Raw genomic sequence first — 24,427 nt, forward strand, 5'->3', positions numbered from 1 at the left:
TTGTTCCCATTGCCAGGAAGTTTCTCTTTACTTCTAGGTTCGATTCCTCTTTAACAAGCTTCTACCCATTACTTCTTGTCCTGCCTTCTGGCGCTTTGGAGAATAAGTCGATCTCCTCTCTTCTGTGACAGCCTCCCAGGTACTGGAAGACAGTTATTATGTCCCCCCCCCCGCCCCGCCCACACCATCCTTTTTTTCCATAGGGCTAGCAGGCTTTTGTTTATATTTATATTTTAACTCTGTACTATAATGTATGATTGCACATAAATAACGAAATAAATAAAATTACTGCAGTTTTATTTCCACTTACTGCTTCGGAGCAGTGAATTATGATAGTTTCCCCCCCCCTCCTCCCCCCTGCTGTTTTCTGAAAACAGCAGAAAACAAAAAAAGACTCAATTTCCCAGCATGCCGCTGGAGAAGGAGCATGCGTAAAGGTCGAAAACCCCAGGAGGCTGAAACTTTGTGTCCAAAGATTAGCTCTGGCTCGCTTGTAAATCGGGATTGATTTCGATTGCAGCCGGAATGGCAAGTGGGCAGCGGTACCCGGGCAAGGTCGTCATAGTAACGGGGGGTACCGGCGGCATTGGCGAAGGCATCGTGAGAGAATTTGGTGAGATTAGGGAGATGGAGTGGGGAATGGGAAGAGGAGCAGGGAGATTTTACAAAAGAAAAAAAAAAGGTAGGCGGGGGAGTTCGGATCTTTAGTGTAACCTCTGCGTGAAGCGTTAGCCGCAAAGTTAATGTATTGAACTGGGGTGGGTCTAGACCAGGCTTGGCAACTTTAAGACTTGTGGACTTCAATTCCCAGAATTCCTCAGCTGATGAATTCTGGGAATTGAAGTCCACAAGTCTTAAAGTTGCCAAGGTTGGAGACGCCTGGTCTAGACCAAATTTGGAGTCAAAGAGGTGACCTCCATATGTGCTCAGATGTCTAGATTCAAAGAAATCCTCCCCCCCACCTCCCCACCCCCCCACCCCCCCCACCAGCATCCGCTATTGGGGACAACACCTGAACATAATTGCCATTTAGTTTAGCCTTATATAAATTCCTTAACCTTTTAGGATGCTATAAAAGAAAAATTAAAGAATCATTTTTGGGCTGAAACATGGCTGTCTATTGTAATCAGAGGGTTTAGAGCTTTGTGTGAATCCAACCGTTGTGTGTAAACTGCAGGACTTTGAAATGTGTACTTTTCCAAATTATCAGTTTTTATGTCAGAGTTCAGCCTTCTTAGCTTAAACCCCTCTCTTCAAAGATTAACTACTAGTGTAGCTAGATTGAATGTTGCTCAATCAGCTGGGAACTTCTGGGAGTCCACAAAGCTTAAGGTTGCCAAAGTTGAGAAATACTTCACTAGAACAAAACAAATTCTGCCTGCGGTATCAGGAAACAGACTGAAACAACATCCTGCCTTTGTAAAGAGCACACAGATTGTGTACATGCTACTAAATGAGGAACAAAATATTAAGAAAACTGGATTTCTGTTAAGAAATTGATGGAAACTCTCTCTCTCCATATATGGATATTTATAGTACAGATAGTCCTAAATTGAGCCCAAAATTTCTGTCACTAAGTGAGACATTTGTTAAGTGAATCTGGTCCCGTTTTATGACCTTTCTTAGCACAGTTAAGTGCTTCACTGCAGTAATTAAGTTAGTAACACATTTGTTAAGTGAATCTGGCTTCCCCATTGATTTGGCAGAAGAGCACAAAAGATCACAAGACCTCAGGATACTGCAACCATCACAAATATGAGTCAGTTGCCAAGCATCTGAATTTTGATCACATGACCATGGAGATGCAACAATGGCTGTAAGTGTGAAAAAAGGGTCATAAGTCACTTTTCAATGTCACTGTATCGTCGAATGATCACTAAATGAACTATTGTAAGTTGAGGACTATCTATATTTTCAAACTTTTTCATATTTCAAGGGTAGAGATAGATTTTAATGAATTAGCTTTGACATTTCTTTTGGTTGAGTTTCTGTTCCCAGTTTTTCACCATAGCCTGAAAGTGAGTTAAAATTATTGGTTTCTTTTTCTGCCTTCAAAAATAAGTATTCTCCCTCAAGCCAGTTCATAGAAACTTAAAATGGAATGGAGAGACAATTGAACTTTGGGAGTTTTAGCAGATTAAAAAGGTTTACCATAAAACAAGTGTACTCAATCTGCAATCTCCCTTAACATTTTACATGCAACTACCAAGGACCGTCAAAAAATTGCTATTAAATTACAATATTTAATATTTATTTATTAGATTTTTATTTGCAGTGAACATACTCAATATTCCTTTCTCCTCCTATTTTTCCTAAAACAACAATCCTGTAAGGTGAGTTGGACTGAAAGATAGAGACTGGCCCAAAGTTATGCAGCCAGTGTCAGCGTTCCAAGTATCATGTAGAATTAAATCAGAGTCAAAGGCAAAACGATCCTTAAAGTTTCAATTTAATAAAGCAGACATCTTGGCATTATGCTATGAAATCCCAATATTGGAAATGACATCAGAATTCCACCCAGTTAAAAGTTCATGGTCTTGTCCCCACAACCACAATCCATCACATGGTCCAATCTTCTTCCACACTGGCATCCACACCCAGCTGCTTCCGGTCAGGTGTCAAAGTAAGGAGACAAAAGATGACCTTGGCTTCTAGTAAAGAATGAAAACAATACATTCCACAATTCTACTCTTTCTATTCCCCCCTCCCATCAACTTAGTATTGAAACAGCATAATGAAATAAGAGAAAGTGTAGCAGGCCAAGATTCTAAAAGGAATATAATTGCAGGCCTGACAGCCAGCTTATTTTTCAAGATCAGTGAAGGTCAGTTGAATGCTGCCACTTATCTGGGAGGTAATGAAAGATGCTTTTCGGACTATAGCAAGTCGTTCCAGGCCATATTGATTTAATCGACCAATAGTCTAATAATCTAATCTAATGGAGCAATAGTCAACCTTGGCAACTTTAAGATGTGTGGTCTTCAACTCCCAGAAGTTAAAAGTTTCCAGGGTTGAAAAACACTGGTTTCTATACTCATAAGCTGTTATTGGGTGAAGGGAACCAATATTATAGAAACAGTCCTCAATTTATGTCAACAATTAAGACCAGAATTTCCTTTGTTAAAGAAGAAGGTTGTTAAGTGGGTTATTCCTGATTTTGCAACATTTTTCCCATGGTGGTGAAGTGAATCACTGCAGTTGTTACATAAATCAGAGATCTGTTAAGCAAATCCATCTTCTCCTATTGACTTTTGCTTGTTGGAAGCCAGAGGTAAGGTTGCAAATGATGATCACATAATTCCCAGGATGCTGCAACCATCATAAATATATGCCGGTTGCCAAGCACCCAAATTTTGATCACATGACCATGGGAATGCTGTGATGGCCACAAGTGTGAGGACCAGACATAAGTCACTTTTTTTTCAGTGCTGATGTTACTTCAAACGGTCACTAAATGAATGGTTGTAAGTCAAGGACTACCTGCTAACTTGCTATATCATATTCCTGTATTCCTCATCAAATGATGTGGTGAATAAAGTCACTAGGTTTTGTTTTGAAATATTCCACTTGGTTTTTTTTCCTCTCCTTTCCAGTTCATCATGGAGCCAAAGTGGTCTTCTGCGCACCAGCATCAGAAGGTGAGACCTAGAACTCCTGCTGTCCTTGCTTTATATTTGATTATTTATAATCCTGCTGCCAGTTTAGCTGATCAGGTTGACAATAGAAAGTTGCAAAACCTGTAAGGAAAAAAATGCAAATGAAGCAAGCTGCAGTTCATAGTAGCACATGCCTTTTTAATAAAACCCATCAAAATCATATAGTGCTTTGGGACCCATTCAGATATTTAAATGAAAGAAGGTAAGTATCTAATTGTAGCTTTGCTAGAATTCAGCAATCTACCTTTGCAGAAAATGGAAGCAGTGAGAAAAACCAATATTTTCTGGCCAGAAAAATAATTGAATTGAATTGAATTGAATTTATTATATTTCTATGCCGCCCTATTCCCAGAAGGGACTCAGGGCGGCTCACAACCAGGTCAGGGGGGGGGGGGGAGGGGATACAAATAGGAAAAAAAAACGGGACATGGACAAAACAATACCACAATTTAAAAACAATCAACAGCCACACCATTCGAGCGGGGACAAGAACTCATCAGCCCCAGGCCTGTCGGAACAGCCAGGTTTTAAAGGCTTTGCGGAAAGCTTGGAGGGTGGTGAGGGTCCGAATCTCCATGGGGAGCTCGTTCCAAAGGGCCGGAGCAGCCACAGAGAAGGCCCTCCTCCGGGTGGTCGCCAGTCGGCATTGGCCAGTGGATGGAATTCGGAGGAGGCCTAATCTGTGGGATCTAATCGGTCTGTTGGAGGTAATTGGCAGCAGGTGGTCTCTCAAATAAGATGTCCACTAAATCACTAGCATGTCTACTTGCTACAAAAGCATGCCTACTTGCTACAAATGTAATATTTTCCTGGGGAGATGATTTTCATTTAGGAAAATGGGATGTGTGATCTTTCCAAAGGAACAGCAAAATATATAATGATCTTTGCAATTGAGCAGCAGTTTAAACCTGCCTGGTGCTGTATTCCTCACACAGACCTATCATCTAAGGCTCACTAAGCTAACTTTGGCTCTGACTAACTATTTTATTTTGCTATTGAATCAAATTGCTTGCGTGGTGGCCTAGTGGTGAAGATGCTTGCCTGCCACTCAGAAGGTTGACAGTTCAATTCCAGTTAGCGACAGATATTTCTCTCTCAGGGTGCAAAGAGAAAATATCTGCTGTGAACTTTGTGTGGTGTCAGGAAGGGCATCCGTACAGTAAATCAACTCCATCCACTCTCCCTGAATCTACCCCAAATTATGGGATTATAGGGCCGTAAAAGGAGGGTTTTTTTTAAATTAATCAAACTGTTTCTAAATTTACCCAGTGTAATGATAGATAAAGTAAGGTTATCTATCTGACTTGGAAAGGAAAGGAAAGGAAAGGAAAGGAAGGAAGGAAGGAAGGAAGGAAGAAAGAAAGAAAGAAAGAAAGAAAGAAAGAAAGAAAGAAAGAAAGAAAGAAAGAAAGAAAGGAGGGAGGAAGGAAGGATGGTATCGATCCAAACCTAGCACTAACTTAGTAAATTAGCTCTAAGCCTTCGTTTTCTTCTTGCTGTAATTTGGATTACTTCCTTCATTAAGTACAGTAGACAATTTGCCATGGTAGCTTAAATAGCTTTTTCAATGCCATAATGCTGGGCTAGCTTTAATAGTAGGCAGAAGTCTGTGGCGGTGGATTTAAAACATATAACAACAATTATGTTTACCAATCTAGCAAAATGTTTTGTCAGTGGTATAAACTTAATAGTAAGTTGTCATTAAAATGGACAAACCTTATCACAATGGGCTGTTTGAGAATGCTACTCATGAGTAGATCTTGAGGCAAGATGGAAATACTAGCAGCTCCCATTTTTTTTGTTTAATTATTCAAATTTGTTGAAACTACCAACTTCAATTGACTAGAAATAGCTAGATATATTCCCACTGTATTCTAAAACCATTTTTTAATAATGGTGGAAATCAATTTCTCAGGTGTGAGTGGTGCACCTGTTAATTTTACTTGGACCGCAGCTGGAACTACAGAGACAGCTAAAGACTCCAGGTATAAATAACTTGGGATAAAATAATTATCCTTCGTTTCCATTCCCCTATGGGAGCACTAAACCCACTTTGCATCTCTTTGCAGAAGAAAAAGGAAAAGTTCTTGAGAGAGAACTTGCAGAAGGTGGTGGATCTGGAGAAGGTCGTTTTGTGGTCTGTGATGTCCTCTGTGAAGCAGACATGAAGGTAGGATGGACTTCTGGACTTCTCTTCCTGGATGGGTTCTTTCCTAGATCCTTATTTCTTATGGTGTTTTTTTTTTTTTTGAACTTCTGCATTTTTTTCATTGCTTCTGCAATGTAACTTCTCACACTGAAGTCCAATGCAAATGCAGCAAATCCAAGAATTCCCAACCTTAGTGACTTTAAGGAAGTGTGGTGTTCAACTCCCAGAATACCCCAGACAGCATGGTTGGTTGGAGAATTCTGGGAATGAAGTCCAGGCATCTTAAAGTTGCCAAGGTTGGGAAACCCTAACCAAAATTCTTCACCTTATTGTTTGTTTTGGATATAATGCTGAGTTGAAAGTAGTTTGTAAGACAACCACTGGATTTCATGCATTGCACTCTAACTTCATGTGACAAATTTGGTTTTGATTTAGCATAAAATGCAAACTCAATCAGTGGGATTTGTAAATTGCGGCTTCTGGCTTTGTATTGTGAGTAAAGAAGCCTTGTCTAGCTTCTTCAACAAATAGTAGTTAAAAAAAACTTACAATTTTGTGTATTGCGGAATCCTAGTGCAGGGCTAGCTCAAAGGGTCATGTATATAAACACTACTACCCAGATTTTTGGGTAAACGTGCAGAACAAGCGTTAGTGAAGTTAACAATAGCAATTCATGATCTATAGACAACTTTGGGGACAACATTTCTCTGAATAACAGCTATGGAGGAAATAGGTAAGATGGCAAACATTTCCCAGTTCTCATTGGTTGAATATCCTTTCTTTAGTCTTTATTTGTGCAAATGCATGCATGTGATTCCTGCCTAGCTGCTTACATATCTACCTGCCATTATCATCTCAGGTTTCCCACATGGTTCCCATCCAAATACTGATATTGTGTAGATGTGTACCTACTTCGCTTCAGAAAGATGGCTGTATCACAGCTTCACGGCCTACACTGCCTTAAAAATTGGAAAATTTCCCTAAATCTACCCTCCACCATTACTTCTGCAGTAGCTGCCAACTGTCCACATATCTCATATGGATAACAAATGTTTATGCTTTTATGTGATTAGGAAAATATTAGAATGTGCAGAAATGAACAGATTAAGGCTGGCAATTAAGGAGAAAGCAAACTGAATATTATGTGATATGGGAATTATTTAATCACATAAAATCATGTTAGAATTATGATTATTATGTTTAATATTATTTTATTCTTATTAGAGGATACGTTAAGAGGGAAAAATGAATGTTTACTATGCTCAATTGTTCACTACACTATAATTGTAAGTTCAGAGAATTAATATCAATGTAGTGAATGATGTTGTAAATTCTGATGGTTATCGCACAGAGATATTTGTACCCAGATGACACAGTTTAAGAGAAGATGGAATGTTCATATTTTTTTAAAAAAACTTTTAGAAAAGTTTATGCTTGGACATGGCTGTTTAAGAAGGTTGCAACTCGCAAAGAGCCAAATAATTTGATTCTCCTCTTGATCTTCTTCCACATAGCAATAAGACTTATATACTGCTTCATAGTACTTTACAGCCCTCTCTAAGCAGTTTACAGAGTCAGCATTTTGCCCACAACAGTCTATGTCCTCATTTTACCAATCTTGGAAGGATGGAAAGATGAGTTAATCTTGAGCCACTGAGGAACAAATTGCTGGCAGTGGGCAGAATTAGCCTGCAGTACTGCAGTCTAACCACTGCGCCACCTCTACCATCCCTGAAATCTTTCTTTTTTTTACCCTGTACCTTCTCTACAGAGATTAGTGTCGGTGACCATAGGACAGTATGGACAACTAGATTGCCTGGTGAACAATGCTGGCGGGCGTGAGTTATTTCCAAAACGATTGGGCCTGTCTTGCTAACCATTTAAAATGTTGTTACTTATCCCACTAATCCTGACAATATTCTTATGTATGTGATGGTGGCGAATATCTGTAGCTCAGGAGGAGGAGGAGGGTGGAAGTTCATTCTCCGAGTTTGAGGGCTGGTTTCCCAACATTTTGTTAGCAGGCCAGGTAACATCTTCAGGAGAGTTTAGGGGATGTCAGTGTCAGTGTTCCTCTGTTTGTGTCATCAGTAAGTCTTGTGATGGGGAGGTCACAAGATCCATCACAAGCCCCTCACCTGATGCGATTTTATTTATTTATTTTATTTGTTTAGTTTGTCAAACATGTACGAGATAACAAGTATAAGAATAAATATGGACATGAACACAGGAAATGGGTAGGAATAAACTGGGACAATGGGACAGGGGGGGAGGCATGCTGGTGTGCTTATGCACACCCCCTTACAGACCTCTTAGTAATGGGGTGAAGTCCATACTAGACAATTTAAAGCAGTGTTTCTCAACCTTGGCAACTTTTAAGTCCTGTGGACTTCAACTCCCAGAATCCCCCAGTGATTCTGGTTTAAAGTAAAGTTATGCGTGACCCGTCAAAAGCGCGGACGACAAAAGCGCGATCGACAAAATCGTGCCTTTGACATCATCACAGCGCGACGAAAAAGATCGAAAAATTCAAATAAAAATTAATAAAAATTAAATTAAAGCAAGCCGATTCACATAAAGGTAAGGGTTAGGTTTAGGGTTAGGGTTAGGGTTAGGTTAAGGGTTAGGGTTAGCTTTAGAGCGTTAGCGTTAGCGTTAGGGTTAGGTTAAGGGTTAGCGTTAGGTTTTTCGTTACTTTAACGGTTAGGTTTAGGGTTAGGTTTAGGGTTAGGTTTAGGGTTAGGTTAAGAGTTAGGTTTAGGGTTAGGTTTGGTGGGCTTAGGGTAAGGTTTTCGCTTTATTTTTACATTTTTCGAACTTTTTCGTCGCGCTGTGATGACGTCACAGCGCGCTTTTGTCGAGCGCGATTTTGTCCTACGCGCTTTTGTGGTGGAACCAAGTTATGGGGGTTTGAGGATGTATCAACAGAGTTGGCTAGTGCATTCCAGGCGTTGACCACTCTGTTGCTGAAATCGCATGTTCTGCAATCGAGTTTGGAGCGGTTTACCTTGAGTTTGTATCTATTGTTTGCCTGTGTATTATTGCGATTGAAGTAGTCACTGATAGGTGGGACGTTGTGGCAGACAATTTTGTGTACTACGTTTAGGTCAGACCTTAATCGGCATAGTTCTAGGTTGTCCTAACCCAAAATTTCAAACCAGGTGGCATAAGGTATTCTATTGTGAGCAGAGGAATGGAGTACTCTTCTCGTGAAATACCTCTGGACTCGCTCGATTGCATTAATGTCCAATATACAGTGTGGATTCCAGGCAGAGGAGCTGTATTCGAGAATTGGTCTGGCAAAGGTTTTGTATGCTCTAGTCTGCAATATAATGTTACTGGGAAGAAGCTTCGCAAAATTAGGTTAACAACTCTTAATGCTTTTTTGGCAATGCTGTTACAGTGAGCTCTGGGGCTTAGACTTCCCCATCACAAGACCTGCTAACCCCACAAAGACCGTATAAACAGAAGAACATTGTTTCCCCTAAACTCCGCGAAGATGTTACCTAGCCTGGAAAGAAATATTCGGAAACCAACCCATAGGCTCGGAGATCAATCTCCACCCTCATTTATTTTAACGTGTTTTTTTCAATTGTTTCTAATTTGTTTGAGGTTGCTTTTATCACATTGAGTCCCTGTAGATTTCTGCAAAGGTATCTGTTGATTTTTATGAGCGGGGATAGATTACTTTCCTCAACCTGACACCCCCCCATGTGTTAGATTACAACTTCCATGACCCTATGAAAGTCTCTCCAATTTTATCTCCATAGCAACCTTGTGAGATTGTTGGAGAGACAGAGAATGTAATTAACCATTTGAACCAATTGAATTGGTTCTCCCTAGTCATCATCACCTTGGAAAAACAAGACAGAGAACATTGACAAGGTTGATTAAGCATGACTTTATTTGGTGCATAAACTGATCTAGGTGACGCATGATCCTCAGGATTAATTTGGAATAAGGACATTTACAGTGCTAGAAAAGCAAAATACGCCCACCAGCGAGCAGGAAGGCAATATATATAGATTTATGCAATATCTTTTCTTTCTTTCTCTGCCAAACAGATCCTCCCGATCAAAGAATCGATGATGTATCTGCCCAAGAATTCCGCAGTCTCATGGACCTCAACGTTGTCAGTGGTTTCTTAATGGCCAAGGTAGCTTTTCAGATACACACACACAAACACACACACACACACCTATATCTTAATTAGATATATTATAATTAATATTAATTATTACATGTTATTCTATATGCACAAAATGCACAACACATGCATACAAGATGGCTTTTTACCACACTGCTATTGTGTACATTTTATTCCTTACCCTGCAGTTGTAAAACAAGGATTGGTGCAGAGTTTTGGAGTGATAGCAATACAGAACCCTCGATGGGACTTAGCAATAGCAGTTAGACTTATATACCGCTTCATAGGGCTTTCAGCCCTCTCTAAGCGGTTTACAGAGTCGGCATATTGCCCCCACAGTCTGGGTCCTCATTTCACCCACCTTGGAAGGATGGAAGGCTGAGTCAACCTTGAGCCGGTGAGATTAGAACCGCTGAACTGCAGATAACAGTCAGCTGAAGTGGCCTGCAGTACTGCACCCTAACCACTGCGCCACCTCAGCTTTCTTTCTTCTTGCCTAGATTTCTATCTATATTCTCCCTAGTGAGGAAATGGACCAGTCAAAGTGGAAAGAACAGTCTACTTCCTTCTATGACCTGTTCTTTCGTTTGGGCCGTGAGGTCGTATGAACACAATACAGTTAGTCCTCGACTTAACGATCGCAATTGAGCCCAAAATTTCTGTTGCTGAGTGAAACAGTTTTAAAGTAAAAACGTTGCCCCCTTTTACAACTTTTCTTGCTAAGTTGTTGAGTGAATCAATGCAGTTGTTTAGTAACACAGTTGTTAGGTGAACCTGGCTTCTCCATTGACTTTACTTCTCAGAAGGGCGCAAAAGGGAATCATATGACTCCGGCCACTGCAACACTCATAAATTTGACTCAGTTGCCAAGTATTTGAATTTTGATCATGTGACCACCACAGAGATGCTGCGAAAAATGGTCATAAGCCACTTTTTTCAGTGCCATTGTAACTTTGAATGGTCACTAAATGAACTGTTATAAATTGAGGACTACCTGCGGGAGGGGGGGCACGCATGCGCACGACACCATTTTGGGGAGGTTTGCAGAGTGCAAAAACTTTTTTTCTTTTTTAATTTGCCTATTCAAAATCTTGGTGCATCTTATACTCCGAAAAATACGGTAACTCCTGTTAAGGGTGCACAATTTCTGGGTTAAAAGCAAAGCAGGCTTTAGATAGGGTACCATGAGCCACGTTCCAAGGCAGATATGGTAGGAGGGGACAGGCCCCAAATAATGATTTCACTGAAGTTCAAATGTAAAAAAAAGATTACATGCAAAGGATCTTCTTAATCAGAGCTCAGTGTAACTAGCTTTGCATGTACCACTTCCATTACCACTGTGATTTACATCTTTATACAGACAATTTGTTACTTTTTTCGTTTGTTCATTTGAATTCACCTGTATACAGTACACAGGTGACAATATTATTAGTATCGTTACATTATTATGCCAGATGGCATTTATGAAAATAAATGCTCCAATTCAGCAACCTTTCCTCAGTAGCCAGCCCATCCAATTAGTCCATTAAATGAGATTTCAGTATAATAGGCTACTCTCCAATAGCAATAGCACTTAGACTTACATACTGCTTCACAGTGCTTTTACAGCCCTCTCTAAGTGATTTACAGAGCCAGCATTCTGCCCCTAACAATCTGGGTCCTCATTTTACTGACCTCAGAAGGATGGAAGGCTGAGTCACCCTTGAGCCTGGTGAGATTCGATCTGCCAAATTGCAGGCAGCCTGCAGTACTGCACTCTAATCACTGTGCTACCATGGCTCATGCATTTACATTTTACCCAAATATCCCATTGAAAGTCTCAATTTCATATCTTCTGAAGAGCCGCCCCCCCCTCCTCCAAGGCTTTGGAGATTGGTTCTAATCAGCATCTGCGTTTCCATGGTTACGGGATCCTGTTGTCCTCCCTAGAGATCAAATCTGTCTCTACTTTGCATGTAAAATCCACATTTCCTCTGAGATGTTTCCCTTGGGATGAGTGGAGAGAGGGATTGAAATTATTTCAAGATCATGTTTGAAGGTGGAATGCTTTTTCAGCAGCTTTTCTGGGGAATTGCTTCAGATCCATGATGAGGTATCTTTTTTTTTTTTTTTGTAAATGAAAGAGCCCAAGTTTCAACTGCATCTTATTTTGTTAAAAGTCTCCTTCTTTATACTGGCACTTTTCAGTAGTATTGGCTTTACAATGATTAAAAACACCCTTGCTGGCTTGGGATCTTGGGAATCGTAGTCTCAATGCATCTGGAAATCCTTGTGCCCTAAGAAAAATTGGGAACTGAGAACAGTCTTCGTGAACCACTGACAATTATGGGGAAATACTGAGCAAAATCTTTATTGGCACTGTAGCTTTCTTATGTACCCCTACTTAACCATATTTGTCGGATTATAAGACGCACCGGTATATAAGACACACTAAGATTTTGAAGAGGTAAGTAAGAAAAAAAGGGTTTTGTCCTTCCCAGCCCCCAAGGGCACTCTGCAGGCTTCAGCAGGGCTGGAGGAAGGCAAAAATGTCCCAATTTTTGCAGAAAATGGGCCATTTTTCACAAAAATGGGCACATTTTCCCCTTCCCCCAGCGCTGCTGAAGCCAGCAGAGTGCTTCTGGGGGATTGAAGGAAGGGAAAAACGCCTCTGTGTTTTTCGAATCTGACCGAACACTATTAAGAGCCTTTATTAGGGCTTATTTAGTGGCGATACGGGCGGCAAAATGTACATATTTTTCCGCTCTTATTGCATCCGCAGAATCCCGCCCAGCCGCCCTGTTTAGGGTGACCCGCTCCCTCCTAAAAGGTGAGGAAGCGGGGGAACCCCTGCAGGGAAGAGCTGAGGAGTTTGTTCAGTTTCTGTTGGATAAAATCACTTAGATTCCGACGGACCTGGACTCTACTTGGGCAGCACCAGCTGAGATGCTGAGGGAGGGTCTTAGTTAGATTTGCTGGGATGAGTTCGAGTTTGTCACCCCTGAGGAAATGGACAAGGCCATGGGAGCGATGAGTGCCTCTACCTGTTTATTGGACCTGTGCCCCTCCTGGCTGGTCTCAACCAGCAGGGAGGTAACACGAGGCTGGCTCCAGATGAATACGAACGCATCTTTACAGGAGGGGTCTTTCCCACAGCCACTTAAGGAAGCGGTGGTAAGGCCCCTCCTTAAGAAGCCTTCTCTGGACCCAGCTATTCTTATGAACTATCGTCCTGTCTCCAACCTTCCTTTTCTGGGAAAGGTTGTTGAGAAGGTGGTGGCGCTTCAATTCCGATGGACCTTGAATGAAGCAGATTATCTAGACTCCTTTCAGTCTGGCTTCAGGCCTGGATATAGCTTTGGTCGCGCTGGCCGATGATCTCTGGCAGGCCAAGGATAGAGGACATTCCTCTATCCTGGTGCTTCTTGACCACTCAATGGCTTTCGATACCATCAACCATGGTATCCTTCTGCGACGGTTAGAGGAGGTGGGAGTGGGAGGCACCGTTCTACGGTGGTTCTCCTCTTACCTCTCTGACAGGTCGTAGTCGATGTTGGTCGGGCGACAGAGATCGACCCCTAGGTCCCTTAAATATGGGGTGCCGCAGGGTTCGGTCTTGTCCCCCCTCCTATTTAACATCTACATGAAGCCACTGGATGAGATCATTCGACAGCACGGGGTTAAGTATCATCAGTATGCTGATGATACACAATTATATTTCTCTGCCCCGTGCCAGCTCAGTGTAGCGGAGGATGTGATGTGCCGGTGCCTGGAGGCTGTTAGGGTCTGGATGGGGGAAAACAAACTCGTGCTCAATCCTGACAAGACTGAGTCGCTATGGATGTTCCCCCCGAAGGACAGCCCAGATAGTCCATCATTGATTCTGGGGGGCGAAAATTTACACCCCTCAGAGAGGGCACGCAATTTGGGGGTCCTCCTGGATTCACAGCTGACACTAGAACATCATCTGTCGGCTGTGACCAGGGGAGCCTTTGCCCAGGTTCGCCTGGTGCATCAATTGCGGCCCTACTTGGATCGGGAGGAACTCCAGACCGTCACTCACGCCCTAGTCACCTCAAGGCTCGATTACTGCAATGCACTCTACATGGGGCTACCCTTGAAAAGCATTCGGAGACTGCAATTAGTCCAGAATGCAGCCGCGTGAGTGTACCTATCCTCTGCGAGCTGCACTGGCTACCTATTGGTCTCCGGATGCAATTCAAAGTGTTGGTTATTACCTTTAAAGCCCTGCATTGCTTAGGACCAGCATACCTGCGAGACTGCCTACTGCCACACTCCCACCCACACAGGGTGGGCCTCCTTCAGATGCCGTCAGCCAGCCAATGTCGGCTGGCGGCTCCCCGGAGGAGAGCCTTCTCTGTGGCTGCCCCGATCCTTTGGAACGAACTACCCCCAGAAATCCGGACCTCACCCACTCTCATGGCCTTCAGAAAAGCTGTCAAGACCTGGCTGTTCCGGCAGGCCTGGGGCTGTTGACCTCACCGTTGAGGTCCAGCCCCGACTGAAATGAATGTACCTGTGTTGTTTTTAACTTGTCTATTTTATTTTATTTTATTTTTTCTTTCCCCTCTCTGTAAGCCACCCGGAGTCCTCCGGGATTGGGCGGCCTATAAATAAACTTAAACTTAAACTCCACTTTTGCAAATACAGTAATGACAATTTCTGGAGCGGATGGGGTCAATGTTATTTGCCTGTTTTGGAGATAGTACAATTAAGGAAGAAAAGAGTATGACTAGGACAAAATATTTTTTACAATTCCACTGAGGGCCATCTCTACCATAAGATAGAGGGAGGAACTGCCTTGAGAAGATGATCTTGAGCATCATAATTGAGTAGAAAATTGTTAGTTGCTGATGTTGTTACCACACTTTCATTATCAGAGTAAAGGGCGGTATGGATTTCTTAGGTGCCAAAAGGATTTGAATGAGGGTGTCATACTTGACTTGGTGGTTGGAGGTAGGTTGGTGGGAGAAAAAATGGCATTTGCTACTCAGCTTCAAGCAAGAACTTTTTCTATACATCTAGTTCACTGAACCATCCACCACCATCCAGCCCCTTTCCTGCTCTCTATTCCCTTTCCTTGTGTATCCCTTTGTGATTACTTAAGGAATGGCTAAACATAATTACTTTTATTGTGGCTAAAATAAAATAAAAAAGATTTCAGTTGAATCAATACTAAATAAATGTCCAGAGTTGATACACCTTCTTATCGTAATTCTTGATTTTTCTTCATTTGGCTGTTAACAGTTTGCACTGCCCTACCTCCGGAAAACCAATGGAAACATCATTAACATTGCGAGCCTCGTTGGTCACTTTGGACAAAAGTTAGCTGTACCATATGTGGCAACCAAGGTAATCCAAATCAAAATGTTCCAGTCATATAGGCCTATTTTCTCCTCTATAATTGTCCAGTCATAAAATCTTTCCCAATGAAAATATTTTTGCTCATTTCTCTGTATCAAGCTGCTCTCCAGAGTTGTAGGCACCAGTTGGATTTATTTCTTTGATTTTGATAATTTTGTTTAAATGGCCAGAAGAGCTTTCCATGTCGTAGCATGGTGGAGCTTTTTTGCCCTAATGGCAAGATATAAAGCTTCCAATTCCAGGAAAGTTAAATTGCCTAAGAATTTAATAACACTACAAATTCATTTTAAGGACTAGAGCTACTTAATTAACTGAAGGACTCTTACTTTCAGCTTATCAGCAACTGAGTGTTGGAATCAGGGCTTCCTAAGGCTATTTGATGATTAATAATAAGGAAGGGGGGGGAGGGAGGAAAAGACAGAGTGAGAATGAATCAACTTTTCTATCAAATCCTGCTTTGATGGAGGTTGTACTGCAGATGGAAGCTAATGACATGAAAAGTTGGCCTGATAGGCAGGAGAGAAATTGTAGCTTAGTCAAGTTGCTGATTGCCTTTATAACTTTTCAATGCTTTCAATTTGCAGGGTGCTGTGGTTGCGATGACTAAAGCTATGGCTATAGATGAGAGCCAATATGGTGTCAGAGTCAACAGGTAATGTGGTTGCTGTGAATCGGCCTATAAACACCCTGGTTCAATATCAAGTTCAAGAGTTTAAGAGGAAAAAAAAGAGTTCCCTAATGTTGTTTTGAGGAGAAAAATCATTTGTTAATGGTTTCTCTATCCAAAACAACATTAAAGACTTTTTATTTCCTGCTGGGATAGACAACCTGCAACCCTTTGGTCTATGCCACTTCTGCTGATTTTGTGCAGTCCTTAGCATCAGACCTTTAGTTCTCAATAGGTTACTTCAAGGAGATGCGGCCTTTGTTAGAAAAAAGCCAGCTGTTCCCTCACTTCAGTCATCTATGTCTCATCAAGGTTGTATTCATAGAGAAGTCTGAATATGCTGCTGAATTCAGGGACTAATTCCTTAACAGAAAGGCAACATAGAAAAGCGATCAGTAGTTCCATTCAGACATTAATTCCATCCTTACTGTTGGGATGGGTGGGTGGGTGGGTGGGTGGGTGGGTGGATGAGTGGATGGGTGGACAGATATAAGACACACAGAGAGATGATAGAGAAATATGATAAGAGTTGAGAAGGAGAAATTAGATAGACAGACAGATTGTGTTTTAAACAATACAGAACCTTTTCTGGAAAGATTGCAGAAGTGGTTTGCTAGTTTGTTTTTCTAAAATATACCAGTAGTCCTTGACTTACAACAATTCGTTTAGTGATCTTTAAAAAAAAAGTGACTTATGGCCAATTTTTCAAACCTACGACCATTGCAGCATCCCCATGGCCACATGAGCAAAATTCGGAGGCTTGGCAACTGACTATGATAGTTGCAGCATCCCAGGTTCATGGGATCACTTTTCACGACCTTTGGACAAACAAAGTCAATGGAGAAGCCAGATTAATTTAACAACAGTGATACTAACTTAATAACTGCAGTGATTCACTTAATAACTATGGCAAGAAAGATTGTAAAATGAGGCAAAATTCACTTAACAACTGTCTTGTTCAGCAACAGAAATTTTGGGCTCAATTGTAGTTGTAAGTGGAGGACTACCTGCATTCTTTTTACTAACCCAATCTAGTTTACAAGGATTTCCTGGTTGCTAATTTAGCTTTTAAAACATCAGCCAAGAAGCTTCATTTTATTGAGGGCACAGTTAAGCTACTTGAGAGTAAATCAGCAATGTTCCCTCTAATTTTTTTTCAGTGTAAGCGGAAAAGTATAGTGTTTGAGCGGCACAGTTTCATGCCTGAGCACCTAAGAGAGCCACAGTTTGAACTGCTGTCACGTCTGCTGGACATTTGCGCAACATACCAAGCGTCAAGCGCCGATTGCTAGCGAGGTTTCAGCCTGATGAATGCCAGGCATGAAAAGTGCCACTCAAAGACTATACTTTTCCGCTCACCCTGAAAAAAAAAAGGCTCTCTGCTCAGCTTTTAGATTGTTAGACTGGCTAGAGAGAGACATGGCACCAACAGGGTCCTGGCCTGGGTCCTGGCATTTTGCAGGCAACCTGTCCTCTCACATTCCTTTGGAATGCAACCCCCATCACATGTGAATTAGATTTTGCCAATTATCCTATTAAAAGATAACGCTATTATTCTAAAATACGACTAACTCGATATTAAAAACTGTAAATATGTAATGCTGATAAATAATAGCAGTAATTGTTATTTAGTATGATTAAAATCAGTATTGATATATCAATATAATATCTATCGAAATTGACAATATACACTAAAATAACAATACAAATATATAATGTGGAATATAAATGTAATAAATATAATATATAAATGCAACATAAATGTAATAAAATAATTTATCATGAAACTCTCCCCCTTTAAAGTAGTAAGATCAATTAAATAGTCTAGCAAGTTTGGACAATATGCTATATGTTATGTTACTTAAGAATATATATACCTCAGAATCAGATACAACATCCACATCATTTCCAACTGAGTCAATAAAATCATATGCCATGCCAAAACTATTTTAAATAAAGATATGAAATTAATCAAGTATTGCATTTATTTTTCAAAATGAATGTACAATTTTTTTAGAGCCAAGGTGGCGCGGTGGTTAAATGCAGCACTGCAGGCTACTTCAGCTGACTGCTAGATCAGCAGTTCAGCGGTTCAAATCTCACCGGCTCAGGGTTGACTCAGCCTTCCATCCTTACGAGGTGGGTAAAATGAGGACCCGGATTGTTGTTGGAGGCAATATGCTGACTCTGTAAAACCGCTTAGAGAGGGCTTAAAGCCCTATGAAGCGGTATATAAGTCTACTGCTATTTATTATTTAAGTTTTGTACCCTATATTTTCTAACTAACGTTAACTTTAAAAAGATGTTACATCAGACTACAATACAAGTAATTAAATGAAGACTAAAATAAGTGTTTTGGCATATTGAGCTTTTTATATTTCTTTCTTATATTGCTTCCTTAGTTGAGAACTTGCTCCTCAGCTTACTTACGCATTAACTGTTTGTTGCTTTTATGGTTTATTCATTCACTGCTCCATCTTCAGTTTTTTTCACAGGGGGCAGGGCTTCCTTCCTCCCTCCCTTCCTTCCTTCCTTCCCTCCCTCCCTCCCTCCACTCCTTTGGCCACCAATTTTGATCCAATTCTCTCTCTCTCTCTCTCTCTCTCACACACACACACACACACACACACACGTTCTTTGGGGGGGGGGGTTTAATTACTCCGCCTCACTGCGCAAAGTCGGCTCAGCATGTGTTCGGCCCCCACTTACGCCGAATCAAATCCGCGGCCGGCGGGACCAGGGGGTTGCATTTCAAAGCCGCCAGTCCTCTTGCTTCTTCTCTTTCACCAGCAAAGCTCCCGCTGGCGCCTCCGCCCATGGCAGTGGTGCCACTCCCTCCACGCGGAGCCCCTGAGCTGGCTCCCGCGTTATCCCTCCCCCTTCCTCCTCTGCTGTGCTTTTGAGGCCGCGGGAGCTAGTAGGAAAGCGGCGGAGGTGGAGGCAGCGGCAGGGGTAACCCAGAGCCCAGCTGAGGTGGAGTCAGCTGGGCTCTGGGTTACCCCTGCTGTCGCCTCCACCTCCGCCGCTTTCCTACTAGTCCCGCGGCCTCAAAAGCACGGCAGAGGAGGAAGGGGGAGGGATAACGCGGGAGCCAGCTCAGGTGCTCCGCGTGGAGGGAGAGGCACCACTGCCATGGGCCGGGAAGCCAGCGGGAGCTTTGCTGATGAAGGAGAAGAAGCAAGAGGACTGGCGGCTCATCAAAACAAGACTGGGGAGGTCCTTTGCGGGAGGCCAGTTCTAGCCGCCTGCAAAGGACTTCCCCACGTTTGCTTTGGTAGAAATCTCTGCGCGGCAGTTAGAAACTTCTGCGCGGGGATTTCTTTCCATGTGCGCGGCCGCGCACGCGCGCACCTTAGAGGGAACAGTGTAAATCAGTAGAGTTTGCGTTCCAATTAAATACAGAAGTTTCATGAGATTTTATCATTTTAATATAGGACTAATATCACTGCATGATATTTGATAGGCCCATGATATTCTTAAATATTTTGGAAGAGAGTTGATTTTGAATTATGCTCAGAATTTATGGGGTAGCTGTTTGGGGGGTGATAGATGCTCTGGTATTCATAAATGCTGTGCTGCCAATCTCTGCACCAGCATAAGTAAGGCAATTTTAATTTAATGAGGTTACATTTATAAAAATTATGGAATTGTGGGGGGGGGGGGGGGAGTTGCATAGAAGTAGATCAGTTTACTCTTGCACAATGTTTTCTCATCAGCACTCTCTAACCATTGGAATTCCAGCATCTCACCCAGCAATATTTGGACTCCCGGATGGGAAAAGCTTGCAAGCCAGGCAACCAGTGCAGAGGCATTGATCAAGGAAGGCGAAGATGCTCAGGCAAGTGCATGATGGGAAAATGGGGAATGTGCGGTTGGACAATTTAGATAATATTTCAGAGGTCCATATATAAACATTGTGAAAACACAAGCAAAGCACTTCCGGCCAGAACAGCAAGATTCTTGCATAGTGCAAATTAAGGATACCTGCCAGTGGTGGGTTTCAATTTTTTTAGAACCTCTTCTGTAGGTGTGGCCTGCTTTGTGGGAGTGGCTTACTGGCCATGTGACTGGGTGGGCATGGCCAATTTGTAAATGTGGTGAAACTCACTTAACAATCTTCTTGCTTAGCAACCAAAATGTTGGCTCAGAAACTCTGGCATTTGAAGCAGGTAAGTCTTAAAGCTGTCAAGTTCAAGACTCTTGCACCCCTAACCGTTTAGAAAAAAAACAAACCCAAGGTGTTCAAACTTGACAGCTTTAAGACTTGTGGACTTCAACTCCCAGAATTCCTCCTCTCGCTCTTCATCTTGATGATGTGTGGACGGGCAGAGGGAGGGAGCTGAAACCGGTTCTAAACGGCACTGTAGATTTGTGGAACCTCTTCTATAGAAGAGGTTAGAACTGGCAGGAACCCACCCCTGATACCTGCATATATTATCTTAGCTTAGTTGCTTCCTTTGCCATGGAGAAACTTTGAAAGTCTCTCTGGTGAGCCAAATGGAACTCTTTCTTAGCCTGACTTTCTAACTTGGGGTTTCCATTAATTTTAAGTTGAGGAGTTAATTTAAGGGGCATGTTCGCAGCACTTTCCCAAGTGGGCCTTAATTCGAAAATTTCCACAGTGAAATGAATCACAAAACAGCTATTTATCAAAAACCAATTGGTGTCGGTCACCGGGACCAGAGGTTTAGTCTTGTGAGCTTTCGGACTTGTGATGGACCCCCACCCTCAGCGAACCTCCATCTTACCAGAATGAGTGCTTTGGGGGACTCTATGCATAATATTTACCGTATTTTTGGAGTATAAAATGCACCAGAGTATAAGATGCACCATGACTTTGAAGAGGTAAATTTTTTAAAAAGTTTTTGCACTCTGCAGGCCTCCCAAACCCTCTGCACACGTTTTTTGCAAAAAAAAAAAAGAAGGGGGGGGGGCATGCAGAGCTTTGGGAGTTGTAGAATGCTCCTGCAGGCTGAGGAAGGGCAAAAATGAGCAAAAACGGCCCATTTTTTGCTCATTTTTTTGCCCTCTTCAGGAGCATAAAGGGAGCAGGGTTTCAGTAGGCCAAAAATGCTGTATTCAGTATATAAGATGCAACCAGATTTTCACCCTTTGCGGGGGGGGGGGAAGGGAAGGTGTATGGCACACGGTATGTGGCACCTGATTGCAGGTGGCTTTTTAAGTTGTTGATTGGGGTGATATGCCATCATAGAACAATGAAAGAAAAGTTGATCCACCTACCTCTCTCCAACTTCCACAAAGATTGGAAACTGGAATAAAAACATCAACTTCTGGGCCGCAGGATTTCTAGGATCCATTTGTTTTTGGCTTTAATGGGCCGAGGACAAACCAAATTATAAACTGCAGTTATCTATTTTTATTTTTTTAAACATTTTCGTGAGACTTTATCATGCTTGGAAATACAGGTAATATTCAACATACAACAATTGAGCCCAAAATTTATGTTGCTAAGTGAGAAATTTGTTAGGTGAGTTTTACCCCATTTTATCACTTTTCTTGCCATATTTGCTAAGTGAATCACTGCAGTTGTTAAATTAGTAACCCCGTATATCTGGTTTCCCCGCTGACCTTACTTGTCAGAAAGTCACAAAAGGGGATCACATGACCCTGGGACACTGCAACCGTCATAAATGTGAATCAGTTGTCAAGCATCTGGATGTAAATCATGTAACCATGGGGATGCGGCAATGGTCGTAAGTCTGAAAAATGGTCATAAGTGCTTTTTTCAGTGCTGTTGTAATTTTGAACGGTCACTAAGTGAACTGGTGTAAGTCAATCTGTAAAGATGATGGTAAACTCTTCTGGTTTAGGTAGTCCTCGAGTTATGACTACAGTTGATCCCAACATTTATGTTGCTAAGGGAAACATTTGTTAAGTGAGTTTGCCCCATTTTATGACTTTTGTTGCCACAGTTGTTAAGTGAATCATTGCATTTGTTAACTTAGTAACATGGTGGTTAAGTGATTCTGAACTTCCCGTTGACTTTGTTGTTGGAAGGTTGTGAAAGCTGATCACTTGACATTGTAACCGTCCTAAATATGAACCAGTTGCCAGGCACCTGAATTTTGATCACGTGACCATGGGGATGTTGCAACGGTCATAAGTGTGAAAAATTGTCATAAGTCATTTTTTCAGTGCCATTGTAATTTTGAATGGTCACTGCATGAACTGTTGTAAGTCAAGGATCACCTGCACTTCACCTTTAATTCACAGATAGACTCTAGATGTAGAAGATGGCCAGGCTGAGCTGAAGGGAAGGGTCAAATTCATCATCAGTCATGAGTTTCTTTGTGCCCACAAGACACTTAAGTCCAGCCCAACTTGAATTCCTTTGACTCTTATCTGCTGCCAAATTGCTTTGACCATTATTCAGATTCTTGCAGAGAGCTTAACTTGCAATAAATCTTTACACCCTTTGGAACTGCCTGGATCTGCTGATTTCCCTGGCGCTTGACACTAGCAGGTAGAAGGAGAGAAATGTGTGGAATGTTTTGGAGCCTGTGATTGGGGTTATTGAATTATGATGAGTTCATCACAGAACCCTGAGTTCTGGGATCTTTGTTTTTTATTCAATAATGGCCCAAGATTCATGGGTAAAGATAAATGTATTGGGGCAGTGTATGTACCTCCTTGGGCAGAGTCCATCTTTCCCTCTTTCTCTTCTCTGTTGTGATTGCAGCTTATGGGACGGATGGGGACTCCAGCAGAGTGTGCAAAAGCGGCTCTCTTCCTCGCTTCAGATGCCACGTTTTGCACAGGGATCAACCTTTTCCTCAGTGGCGGAGCTGAACTTGGCTACGGGAGGAAGAGCCACCAAGACCCCAGTTCTGGTTTTGACAGCTAGCAAGAGCCAGCTGTCAATTTTGGCAAATTACAAACTCACATTGGGAGATCTATTCGAGTTCCATTCTCTGCTGGCTTCGTGAAAGTGAAGTGGAACAGTTCCACTGCTGCATTGATTTGTGGTAGTAAAAAATACTGTATTCACAAGCGCTCTGGGACCTGTTGAGGTTTTAATGAATTCTAATCCACCACAAAAAATGAAGAGACTTTATCTTTTCTCACCCCAGAAAGCTTTCTGCCTTGCCTTTGTGTGATAGGCAGCAATAATTCATTGGCAGAACAGCTGGTCCTCAGCACGGAAAGGCGTTGCATGCCAAAATGAGGAGCGCACCCACTTTCCCATTGATTGGCATGATGGCATGACCAGTAGGATATCTTAATGGCAAGAAGCCAAAAGGTCCTGCTTGCCAAATTTTCACTGAAGGTTGCAATTGGCTGCTTGAGGGGAGGGAAAAGCGGGGTGGGTGTGTGAATGTATGAAATTATGTACAGGGCTGAAATAGTAATATGTTGCAATGGAGGGGAAATCATCACCACTTCAGTCTCCTGAAAACTATGGACCTAAAAGAATTGCCAACTTGTGTGCTTATTCAGTCTCTGATTCTCTAATCCTTTTCGTCCCTCTGGCCTACCAGAATTCAACATCAAAATACTGATAACAGAACAACAGAGATGGAAGGGACCTTGGAGGTCTTGCAGTCTAACCCTACTGCTCAAGCAGGAAACCTTATGCCACTTCAGACAAATGGTTGTCGAATCTCTTCTTAAAAACTTCCAGTGCTGGAGCATTCACAACTTCTGGAAGCAAGTCGTTCCACTGATTAATTGTACTAACTGATGGTTGGCAGTGTGACTTGGGAGAAGGTTAAAAAAAAAAAAGACTCAAAATAAGATTAGTCAAAAATTGGGGAGCATAAATAATCTGTTTTTAATTAACTCCCTCTCTGTCCATCTGTCCCCCCCTGCAAATCTAAGAATTGAGCTGAAAATATTAACTCCACCTTACCTTCAATCTCACTGCCTCACCTTATGAGGTGCTCCTGATATTAATATCCTAATGTTAAAGTAGTTCAGAATTGCTCATCTTGAACTTGGAGAAGAAATTTGTCACGGAAGGTCATTTTAAACTCCATCTTTATGTTACTTTTCATCAGTCTTCCCCTTGGTGATGCCCGCCAGATAAAGGCACTGCAACTTCAGGGACCGCCCTCCCTCTCTCAAATTCAAATAACTACATTGTGAACAGAAACTGCACAAATCCTGACCTTAACAATAAAAACGAATTCTGAGTTCAGCTCCAGTGAACATTCCAAATTAAGCCTTTGATAACAGCACAGACCTGTTTTTCACACAGTTGTGCCTAAGGTGAACTAGACCTTGAGGCTAAATCTGATTTTTTTTTAAAGCTTGCTTTGTTAAGCGTGAAAATGTTTAACTGGCCCCTTCTGATTCCCTGACCATGAAATGCCTTATCAATCATTGTTCCTCGGGATTAACATGTAGACAAAGTGGAGCCTATATTTGCCTTGGCTGGTTCTGGTGTTTGCATACAAATTTTAAAAAAATATTATCGCCATCAA

The 24,427-nt window shown here is 41.9% G+C and overlaps 1 protein-coding gene across 1 annotated transcript; it reads left to right on the plus strand.

The window, feature by feature from the left end:
* The first annotated feature begins 444 nt into the window (after window positions 1–444).
* HSD17B14 (hydroxysteroid 17-beta dehydrogenase 14) lies at window positions 445–24,427 on the plus strand. The gene is made up of 9 exons (XM_087713853.1): window positions 445–613; window positions 3,594–3,638; window positions 5,726–5,826; window positions 7,577–7,643; window positions 9,870–9,961; window positions 15,200–15,304; window positions 15,901–15,968; window positions 19,725–19,821; window positions 22,684–24,427. The coding sequence occupies exons 1-9, from the start codon at window positions 526–528 to the stop codon at window positions 22,846–22,848; spliced, it is 828 nt and encodes a 275-aa protein (XP_087569979.1). The 5' UTR covers window positions 445–525; the 3' UTR covers window positions 22,849–24,427.

This window comes from Thamnophis sirtalis, unplaced genomic scaffold (genome assembly GCF_051295495.1).
Source record: "Thamnophis sirtalis isolate CommonGarterSnake01/CBP01778 unplaced genomic scaffold, rThaSir2_p1.2 scaffold_4, whole genome shotgun sequence".
NCBI classification, from domain to species: Eukaryota; Metazoa; Chordata; class Lepidosauria; order Squamata; family Natricidae; genus Thamnophis; species Thamnophis sirtalis.

Excerpts from the sequence above, each read along its gene's own strand:
- HSD17B14 (XM_087713853.1), top strand. The coding sequence starts at position 526 with ATGGCAAGTGGGCAGCGGTACCCGGGCAAGGTCGTCATAGTAACGGGG. Across the intron at positions 15,969-19,724 it reads TATGGTGTCAGAGTCAACAG|CATCTCACCCAGCAATATTT; the intron begins GTAATGTGGTTG and ends TTGGAATTCCAG. Across the intron at positions 19,822-22,683 it reads AGGAAGGCGAAGATGCTCAG|CTTATGGGACGGATGGGGAC; the intron begins GCAAGTGCATGA and ends TTGTGATTGCAG.